Genomic DNA, 11,181 nt, shown 5'->3' with positions numbered 1-11,181 from the left:
CAAATATTTGAGGTTCTAGTCTTTCTTTGCACCTACTAGATTGGAAGTTCCTAACCTTTTGAGTTCTTAACCTCACCTGAGGAAATAACATTCTGAGGAAGCTGCTAGCATGATCAGCAGTGTTGCAGTTCATTACCTTGGGCTCTATGCACTGCCTCACATATGGAGTCCATGCTACACTACTGAGGCTCATCATAGTGTTTGGAAAGCAGTATGGTTGGTAATACTAGAAGTGCAGGCATGGAAGGATGCTGAAGGACTTCTAAGCATTTCTAAGCTCATGGACATTGCTGCAAAGTCCCTGTTGATTTCAGTAGATAGCTTCTTATGAATGAACTGCACTTCCTTGAAAATTCCTTTCATGTTGTCTGAGCTGTTGACTCTGTCCTTGAGCTCTGATTTTTCTGTCAGCTAGTGTCTTTGGCATCTCTGGCCATAAACTGGATTCAGTACCAGAATTTCTGTTTGTGATTCCTTCTGTACAGGCTGAATAGGTTTGACATACTGCTGGATGAAAAATTTTTTTGTAGACTGGAAAGTCTGTTTAACAAATTCTCCTACTTTCTGATGGTAATGACTCAAGCCTGTGTAATACAGGCATCAGCATTTCACTACTTTGCTTCACAGATGAGTGTATGTATTCAACTGCACAACTTCCCTTCCTGTTCTAAGGATTCTCTTTAACTGCCACACAGCTTATGTAGATAAGAGTGATGTTTCAAAGCAGCTATATCTCTTTTTAAGTGTCATTATGGTGGTCTTTCTTTCAGAGTCCAAAGGAAAAGACATGCCTTAGCTATAGAAAGTGCTAAATGATAACAACATAAACAGCAACAAATAGTAAAAATGTGCAGCCTGACTTAGTTCTCTTTTTCACACACACTGTTTGTGCTGTGATACATTTTTAAAGAGGAAAGTGATACAAAAAGGAGAACTCATGCTTTGATTTCTTTGCATTGAAGGGAAGTATCACTTCTAAGTAAATATGATGCTGTCCAAAGTCTACATCTAATTTTGAAATCCAAACATTCTCAGTAAAATCATTTCACTGTTTTTCGTAGGGTCAATGAAGCAGCTGAAAGTGTACCAGTGTAGGCCAGATTATGTCCTTCAGTACTTGACATCTGGATATATCATGAGCCTTAGCAGATTTTATCTAGTGTCAAGGTAGTAAGATTTTTTTTTTTTTAATTATACAAATGCAAAAACAAAAGCAGAAATAGAAATAACATTTAATTATTTTCTAAAAATTGCAAATTAGGACTGTAGAGCACTAGAACTTACTTGAGTCAAGTTTTCAAAGCTTAAGACACTTGTAGTCCCTTTTCCTGTGTTTTGACCTCAGCAACAAAATCAGTTTTGAGGTCAAAGGCAGAGAACTTCTAGAATATTATTGCTTGGTATGTTTGCCAACAAAATCAACTTGAAATCTTTATATCTTAACCCATATGCAAAGACAAGCCCACTTTTGATCTGTCTCAAATCTAGACATAACAGAATAAACAATATTGTATTTGGGTTGAAAAACTTACAGTCTTCTGAAGAAATTGCTTCTGGAGGGAACTATTGCATGGAGGGGAGCTCTTTGCCCACAGAAAGAAATTCTACCATTCCCACTATTCTATGCCCTCAGTCAAACACACTTATACCCTGGAGTACTGGGCAAGACTTTCTGTATCTGGCTTTTGCAGAGCTAACATGCAGCAGGTCAATGAGTTCCAGAGACTGGCTGAGGATTACAGTTTAAATTGAGTTTCTTCTTTTAATATACAGCTTCCCATGTGGCTTGAACTGTCCACCTCCTGTTCAAGAAGGAGGCTTCCTAGTCAGGAGCACAGCTACCTAGAGGTGCCTTGAATGTGACTGATGATGCTCCCCAGCCAAATAATGGAGACAATACTTCTTTTTTTAATCTGTTCAACCCATTCAAGAGCACACTGCTTGCAGGAGAAGCTGAGATTGAGACTCTTTCTCCCCCAAGTTGTGGTAAACTCACTCAGATTTGCCATGATAGCAAGCAGTTCCCAACCTTCTGCAAGGCAAACACCTAGCTGCCTTCAGCATGTGTTCTGCTCCACGAGATGATAAAGTCCAAGTGAAGACATCTTATACAGTGCACTTTCATGTTGACAATACTAAGGGAAGCAATCCTTTTTGTGTAATATTTGAGGGGCAATGCTATTCCAAGTGAGTTGGAGCTCATTCCTACTCATAATTCAATAAAACTAATGTTGCCTCTTCTATTTTGAAACGATGAAGGAAAAAACTTTAAAGGAAAATACATTTAAAAGACAAATTCTGAGTGAGATAAGGACATGAATGAAAGATCCAAGGGATTTATTTTTTTCATAAAGAAAATGAATGTGCTTTTCTTAGTTGCCATTTATATAGTTGCAGTAAGGCTTGTTACAGACAAGTTGTTACGGTGGTATATAAGATTTGCTACTTATTTATACCAGGAACTTGAAAAATCTTCTGTTCAAGAAATTTAACATAGTATCTCTCCCTTGGAATATAAGTATGTTAACTTTTACTAAGAATATATGGAAGTCAAAAGCAACTTGTTTCCTAGTTATTTTTTCATCCTAGTAACTTCAGATATGGCAGCAACCACAGTCACCTGGTTCTAACTGATTTGACTTTCATTAAATCAGAATCAGAATTAATCTCACATTGGAGACTCCATGCTTTAAACCTATCTCTGTTGCAGAGGATGTGTTTTGTGCTGAAGCTTTTGGTACTGTTCAGATTAGATAATGACATTGCTGGGCCCGCTAATGGGTCCACACTTCACCTTGTCCAGGAGACAATGTTCCACCTATGGCAGTCCTTCTTTAGTGGGATAAATATTTTTTTTTAATTGTTTTTTCTAGTGACCATGTTGCTGGTTGGAGAGCCGTGTTTTATGAATGCTTGGAAGAATTGTGGTGTTCTGTCATTTCACCAAGAAGTTATTTGGTTTTGGACATGTTATTTAAAGGCATAATCAAATGAGAAAATACCTCTGCTGTTGCAGTCTCAACTTTTTTTTCACTTCATCTTTTTGATGCTGGGTGGATCCTTTCATTTTACTGAAACAGTTCAGATTTTGCTTAGACCTCCTTCAAGAGTCTTCAGATGCAGGTATGAATCTCTTTAAGGAGATCCTACCTAGAAGAAGGAAGATTCTTTCAACTAATACAACATCTGATTAACCTCATGCTGAAAGAAGATGTGATATCCAAGGAATACAGTCAAGCTTTGCTCCATGAAGAAGACAGAAGGGACCTTGAAAGGAAGATATCTCTGACATTTGTGGAAAAAAGGGACCTGTACTTGGAACGCTTTGGTTCCCCTCTGTTGTTTAAATTTCCATATCAGTAAGCCTCAAAACATGACAGATAATGAGCCAACAGGAAGAAATTACATTTCTGGTAAATCAGTTGATTTTTTTTCCTCCTTTTTTGCTTTGTTAAAGATTTACTTTTATTGCATGCTGAGATTGCATAGTGCAAAGTACAGCAGTGGAGAGCACGTTGGGAAGAGCCAAATGTTAATGCATGAGCAGCTAAAGAGAGATACATCCCTTTAGGTTATTAGATACTTATTTTCACAGCCAGGCCATAATAAAACTTTTTTTTTGCCACCCTTTACAAAACGAGAAATGCAAAGTAGATTAAAGAGACCAGGATGAAGTCAGATTTTTCTCAACTGACATATTAGTAACTGATAGTCTGAGCAGCATATATTGATGGCACATGCTGGCAGTTCATGTTGGAAAATCTCTTACCTTTCTCAATCATATATGGCAGGAATGTTCTCCACTTTAAATTCCAGATGTCTATAAGCAACAAAACTGCACTGTCTACAGGAGACTGCTGCAGATTTAGAAGCGGGGTGGGGGTAGGGAGGTAGGAGGGGGTGGAAGAAAGGAGGGAGAGGAAATACTTCATGGTTTATGATGCTGTATTCAAGAGGTTTGAGGGGTTTAGTAGACAGCAAGACAGAGAGAAATCTTATAACTCTGAGGCACTTCTTAGTCTGATGCACCAGAGGATTAATGCATATGTTGGAGAACAGGGATAGCTCTGGACAATCCAAACATTGTCCATCGTATGTAAAATTACATAAACCTATCTTAAATTATAGCTTTCAGGATTAGTTTAACAAAACCAAGCAACTGTAAATGAGCATAAAAGAATACCTAGGTAAACATCGGGGTAGTCCTTTAAAACAGATAGAAGGACCTTGAGCTGCAACATAGTAAGGAGTGTAAATTGTTTTCTCTTTTGAAATACAGTATTGGAAATCAATTCTCAAGGCATGGATGAAAGTACAAGAGAAAAGAAGTTAAGACAGTTCATGAGAGGATAAAATACTGACGTGGACAATTTTAGCTCTATTATTGCACACATTAAAGTTAATGCCAAAATTTTATATTTTAAATGTAGAATATCATAGTAAGAGGCCTGGTGTCACTTATGCTGGCAGTATGTATAGTCAGGTTTCTACTTTTTATTAAATCCATGAAATGCTTGACAAAGTATCTGCTCCTTCTCGTTTCTGTAATGGTAGCACCTAAAATCTCTATTCAAAGATCTTAGTCCTGTCATGCCGGCTCTCTCTGCGCTTATTTGAGACATGACGGAGGAAGCTCGTCAGAAGAAGCAATAGAATTAATCCATCACTTGTTCAACCCTTGTCACTGTTCTTTAGATTTTTGTAGTAGAGATGGGCTTTAAAAAGGTGGAACATTAATTCACCAAGAAGTGATTCAATTGTATTAAAGACTTCAGCTTCCTCTGAAGGAAATTGGTTTCTGACTTTATTTTTTAAATTTGGTAACTTTTCAGCCTTCTGTTCAATCATTGTTTCACTCTGACAAAGTCTTACAAAGAAATCTCCTCTCAGGAACAGGTTTATATCAGCAGGTTTCTCACTAACTACTTAAAAACAGCTCTGCAACTGTTTTTTCTACCACAAAACAGATCTTTCCAATTTCTGGACAAAATACCCCAGCTTCCCCTCTCCTACAAAGTGCACCATGACATCTGTTTTGCAGTGCTTCCAATACTAATCAATACATTCTCTTCCCTCCTTTTGCAGTAGGGCAGCTTATCAGCAAGCATTAAAGCAAAGAAGCTGGTGGTGACCTGAGAAGCTAAAGCAGTTCTCAGCTGTCTCAACCTGATGTTTTTGTGGACTGTTTTTCCTTTGTCTGTAAGACCATCTTTATAGACTAGTCCACTAGATGATAGAATCATAGGTGAACCAGTACTCTGATTTGCTCCAGCAATTCCTTTTTTCAGTTTCTAAGCAGCTATGGACGTTGTACAAAAGGTGGACAAGCAGTCTTTGCTACTGTTATACTGCTTATAATTTGCGGGGTTGTGCTGCACATTAGACTAGGGCTAAGAAATAACCTAAATTTTGTAGGGATCTCTCATAGAGTGATTGTATTATTGTCTTTTATCAAAACAGAGCACTAAAATACAGAAATCTGTATTTGTTCAGCATTTCATTATTTTCTGCTCTGAATGCTGTTATACTGAGATGTTGCTTTTCTTCTAATGTGCGTAGAGGAATTCCAAGAACACAGCTGCCTGGCAGGTTAGAGAGCCCAAAGAGGCTCGTGCTCTGTGCTGCAGCCTGGATTCCACATCTCTTTAAATACTGAGGATAGACCAGCCACTCCTGGGATGGGAAAAGCTTTTTCTCTTCCTGGGGAGCTATAGAACGTGGTGGAAGCAGATCACCTCTGCAAAGGGAAAAGGCTTGCACAGGTCAGCAGCTGCCTTGCTTACAGGACCTGCTGCCTTGTGCAGAAGCCATTTGTTATGAAGTATCTGATTAAAAACTTACCTTACTGAAGCAGCAAGTCCTGCATGTCTTTTGACTTTGCCAAATCCCACTTCCTTTCTCCTTCAGAGTCTGGTGGAACTTTTGCTGTAAGTTAAAGCCAATGGAATAATACTACAGAAAGTATTTGCTTGCTTGAGAATATATTATCATCTTTCACAGTTAATTACTAATTTGTAGGTCTGTGCATCATTCAGGAAAAAAAAACACAAACAAAAGCAAGCAAGCAAACAAACAAACAAACAACAACAACAACAAACAGAAAAAATCCACCAGAAAAAATAGTCTAGTAAGCTTGCTGAGCCACACAGAAACAGCTATAGGCTGTTTGTGGCAGGAATGCTTGTGAATGAACTTGATTTTCAGAAGGTTGTTTGTCATACACTGGCAGGGTAAGTGACGATTGGATGAATAAACAAACATTGTCAGATGCTGCTACAAGCAAACCCTGAACACCATGTGTAAGCCAGGCAAGATTTATGAGCTCCTGTTTCATAGAACATCCTACTTGTCATTTGGACCAATGGCAAGAAACGCTTGCTCAAGACACCAAACCAATTTTGGATTAGTAGTCTGTGAACTTGTGAAAGAAATACTTTCACTTCTGTTTCAACAAATGGAGCTGCAAGGTAAGTGTCTGCCTGCTGCTTGCTTTATTCTTACTGCGCTGCTTGCTTTATTCTCATTGATGGACTGTTTAACAGCATGATTTTGGACTGATTTGAACTGGAATAAAAAAGGAGAGAAAGAATTCTAGGGACCACCAGCAACGGTTACCACCAGCTCTTATCCAGTTTTAGTTTCCAACCAAATAAATCAATCTGTTCCTAACTAGTGACAAGTGCAAGCTCTTCTTAGCACTAACAAGTGATGGATAAAGGTAAGAGTGCTTATAATACAAAGGTTGCTAGAAAGGAGGTTCCTCTTAATTTTCCTGTTTGGAATTCCCCCTGTGTATTTCATTTTTCTGCAGTGACTGGTCTGGCTCATTTCCTCCTTTCTGGTGTCACTTTCTATAAGCCCTGGGCAGTGATACCAGCTCTCCTCGTATTTTGGTAGTGAATCCAGAGTAAAAGAAGAGGAACTATCCTGTTTTCTGAGGTCAGTTTTTCCTCAACTCTTGAATGGGGTAAATTCTTCTTATCTTACCTTCTGTAGATATTGTTAACTACAGTGTGTCAGTGTCTGGTATCGTGTTGCTTGAAGTATTAGTAAGATGAAGTCTGAATGCAGATGAAATTTTGGATAATTCTGAATTATTCTCTTTGTGGCTAGCCTGCTACTTACTCAAAAGGCTGCTGTAGTTTCAGTCTTTTTTTAAGAATGTACTTGGTTTTTTGCTCCTATAGTTGCTCCTATAGAAAGTGAAACTAAAAATCATAGAAAGAAACTCATTTATTTCCATTTTTGTCCACAGAGTTTTACTTTCCCATTTAGGAGGGCTAAGATTCTATCATGAAAAAAAGTCTTGGAGTACAAATGTAGGCAAGGTGTCTGCTGTGCTGTTGTGTTTCATGTTACTGTTGGGATGGGAGAGCTGGGCACAGCTGTGATGCATGAGCTGATACTGGATATGAAAAGGCAAATTCTGCTCTCACATCACAACTCTGGACACCTGCAGGACAGTACATTATTAGTCTGCCTGAAATCAGCTGCCTCCAGTGGAAGACTAGTAACATTTCTTTTATCTATTCTGTTGGTCTCTATACAGCTAAATCCATTGAAAGGCAGAAGTTCCTTTTACCTGATATTTATACTTCTAACTTCTTTAAACTCCTCTCTAAGGGAGACAAAGGAGAATGTGGCAGGATATAGGGCAGCTTTGTTTTCAGCATCATCTTTGTTCTTTGTTTTTAGACTATAAAGCCCATGGAACGTAACACTACATTGGCACAGTAAAGACTGTTGGTAAGAGCAGTATCTTTTGTTAAATCAGGTAATACAACAGGAAAAGTTAAACACTTTTCAGATGTATAAGCTTTTCAAAGATCTGAAATAGAAAATAAAACCTTCTAAGTTCATTATAACTAAGTTCTTTGTAACCTGAGCACCACTACTTGCAGTTTATGAATAATGAGGCTGTCTCTGACAGCAAAATCTGATATTTGTGGAGCAAAGGAATTGTTAGTGGTGGATTTGGGGAGAGGAAAGGGAAACGGGTGACTGTATCATGGAGGGCACTTCATCCCTCCTCACTGCTGGCTTGCCCACCTCCCAGCAAACATTGCCCCAAAACATTGCCTGCAGCAAAAGCCAGAAAGCACATCCTTGCCTTCTGGCGTGTGTGATGTGCACAGTGACATAACCCTTGGGTAGCACAAAAGAAGAGAGTCTTTCTAAAGCTGTTAACAAAATTTTTAAAAGGCTTTAAAAATGCAGCTGGTAGCTGATGTCATTGAACCTTTAGCTCCAAGTGCCAGTGTTTCACTGGACTCCTTATTTAGAGTTTGATAACACCCACTTCTTGTCAGCTTGGTTCATGTGTAGCACTTAGTCTGGAGTGCTGCAAGAAAGTAACATTTCTTCAGCAATCTTTGTGTTTAATGTTTTGACCTCTTGTCTTCACTGCAGTCCCACTCTCTTATTTTTCTTTAATGCAAGACTTGGAGCTCTAATGTTATGTCATCCTCTGCTTGAAAAACATGTGATTTGTGTGGCACTACTACTCTTTTCTATGAATTATCCTCAGCTTCCTAAACTGACACAAAAATTAAATTCTGGGGAGGAGGAGGGGATTTCCTCTGTTCCTGAACTGGCTTCAGATATTTTCATTTTCTTAACCTCTATACTCATGTGGGAGACTATTTTATTACCTGTCAGTTCAGATGTCAACAGAGCTTTGGGAAGGAAACCCCCCAACAAATCTCAGAAGCACCCACCTTATTTTTGGTGTAAATGTTACGTTATTGTCTATATAAACCTTCTTCGTTCTCTTAGCGAACAGTTAGTAAGTAGCAGACCCCATTGCCAGGAATTGTTAACATGTTGATCCTTTAAAATATAACACATGTTTAAATCAAATTATTGGGGCAAAATGAGAAATTGCAACCACTTATCTTTAGAAATCTAAACTGCCCTATCTAACTCTTAAGACTTGTATATGGTTTAAGTGAATACCTCTTCCTTCTTTAACTGGATTCTTTGTCCTGGTTTGGTGATGTTCACTATTTCTTTTACTAATTTTCCAGCATTTTTAATTCATATGCTATCACTTGGACTCTAAAAGAGCACTGAAAACAAACCATGGCGAATCTTGGAAGTGAGTCATGTTGTTGTGCTGTATGTGCAGAATACAGCAGTAAACCCAATGCATCATGAGTGGAAACCTTGCTGTAGCATGTATGCACTAAATCACTGCAGAGGTTTAAGAACACAGGCTACCAAATGCAGGAGAAAGGAGGTTTTATTTAAAGATTTAAAGCAAAAAGTCTGTCTTAACCAGTGTCAAAACAATAAAGGAAAATACATTCATGGAAATACATTCGTAAGTACACCCTGCCTTCCCCTACTCAGCATCTGCACTTTGTGCTTGGAGGCCTGCCACAAAGGAGGGCAGAGACACCTCTGGGGACTTCAGGACTTTGTCTTGCAGGTCTGTGCAGGCTCTGTCTTCCTCCAGATGTGAGCTGGCTCTCATCGTCACTGCCCTTATTCAGAAATTACTACAGAAATATTTTAGTCTTCTGATGAAGTGAAAACGTGCCAAACAACCGTTTTAGCAGCACTGTAAGGGACCCCAGAGGGAATGTATTATCAGTTAACTAAGTTAAAAACATGCATGAAACAACAGAGAAAGTGCTGGGTAGCATAGAGCTTACTTGTCTTTGCTCCCAGCCAGAAGACTGTTGGAAAATGCTGTGAGAAAAAAACGGAAGCCCTGGGAGAGGAGCTGCTGTTGTAAACAAGATCAATTATGTCTGGTTTCGTTTTGTGTGCTTCAGTTACTACATGCAGCAAAACACTCACTGTCCATGAGGTGTCAATCTCCTTACCTCTGGCTCTCTCAGTGCAGAAGCTTTCACCTCAGACACAGTGCTTTCAATGGTTGCACCATGATTTTAATGCAGCAAAGCACACAGCACACACGCTATTAGGGATTTGTTCATTCAACTACAGAAAGAAATTGCAGCATCCCAAATCCAGTGCAGTCAATAGGAAGACAGCTAGGTATAGATCTGTGTCAAACTAAAGTAATAAAAAAAAAAAAAAAAGAGGGTAAGCTGAGGGCCATTCAGACTGGTGAAACAAAAGAAGTAAGTACTCCAGTTTTTCATTCCTGAAAGAATGGCAATCTTCATTCTTCAGGTGGAAGGCTATGTTTCCGTTACTCCTACGTTCCTCGGCTATAACACTTTCTACATCCTAATTATCAGCTCTCTAGCTAGACTTGGCACTGGCAAGCTGAAAACATTTTGCATTACTTATGTATTTATCCACAGGGAATTGCTATTAAAAGAAAGGTTTAAATTAACAAAAGCTCTTACTATTATCTGTCAATGAAGAAGTTACAATTTTTTTTTTTATTTTTTTTTAAAGGGCTATGTGCATGGAAGCTTGAAAATCTTGTCTTTAGAGTTGCAGGTAGTGAGGAAAAACAATGTTTTCTTACAAGCTGACAGACCTTGAGGAAAGGGAGAAGGATGATAAATGAACCAGCTGGATCAGAAGAAGAGTAACAGCTAACTTCAGACAGATTAGGAAGGCAGGAGTAATTTTGAAAGTCCTAGCAAAACAGAAGATAACTGTGTTCCTAAAGGAACTTGGTTCATTATAATACTAAAAATCACACCCCTTGAGATAAGAGACTCTTGCCCACAGAAATCTTTACTCACTGGATGTGCGAAGTGAAATAAATATGTACTGTGTCTTTAAACACAGACAGAGAATGTGGAAGCCAAGATGTATATTATAGATATATAATGCTATCTATGTATATAGAAAACCCTGATTCTCACTGAAATGTATGGAAATAGGTAACTGGCAGACTGAGGGTGTGCTAGCTTCGTGAAGTTACCACCTAACACCCACCTCTGCATAGACACAGAATAAACAAATATCTCGACTTTGGGTACTAATCAGCTGTCTGTGCACCAGAAAAATAGCCCTGATTTTGGGGACAACATTATGACTATGACAAGTGAAGGTTAGTATTTACATTAAGTTTGCCTACTTAGTCTCTTTCTATAGGATTTAGCCTTTGTCTGCTGTAATCAAGCAGTTGACTGCCACTGGAATGTTGCATTTGCCTGCCTTGCATTCTCTTTACAGCTTCTGCCCAATTACTTCTCTGTCTCTAACCCCAAAATTATACTGACCCTGAGGTAGTGCTTCAACAGCATTATG

The 11,181-nt window shown here is 38.7% G+C and overlaps 1 protein-coding gene across 11 annotated transcripts in view; it reads left to right on the top strand.

Annotated features, from left to right (window-relative positions):
• The first annotated feature begins 6,427 nt into the window (after window positions 1-6,427).
• CIITA (class II major histocompatibility complex transactivator) overlaps window positions 6,428-11,181 on the top strand; it is a 41,519-nt gene continuing 36,765 nt past the window's right edge. For 6 of the 11 annotated variants that reach the window (XR_010613625.1, XR_010613626.1, XR_010613632.1 and 3 more), the window contains exon 1: window positions 6,429-6,467. Coding sequence is in view for 2 of the 11 variants with exons in the window: in XM_065683842.1 (XP_065539914.1) it covers window positions 6,455-6,467 (13 nt within the window). In the remaining 9 variants the exon portion in view is untranslated. Of the gene's footprint in view, window positions 6,468-6,811; window positions 6,940-7,695; window positions 7,775-11,181 lie in introns of all 11 variants that reach the window. The other 5 variants (XR_010613627.1, XR_010613628.1, XR_010613630.1 and 2 more) reach the window with 3 other exon arrangements.

The sequence above is a fragment of the Lathamus discolor genome, chromosome 6, assembly GCF_037157495.1.
Source record: "Lathamus discolor isolate bLatDis1 chromosome 6, bLatDis1.hap1, whole genome shotgun sequence".
In the NCBI taxonomy this organism is placed as follows: domain Eukaryota; kingdom Metazoa; phylum Chordata; class Aves; order Psittaciformes; family Psittacidae; genus Lathamus; species Lathamus discolor.
The sequence above is the reverse complement of the archived record's forward strand: the minus strand, read 5'-3'. Positions and strand labels throughout refer to the sequence as shown.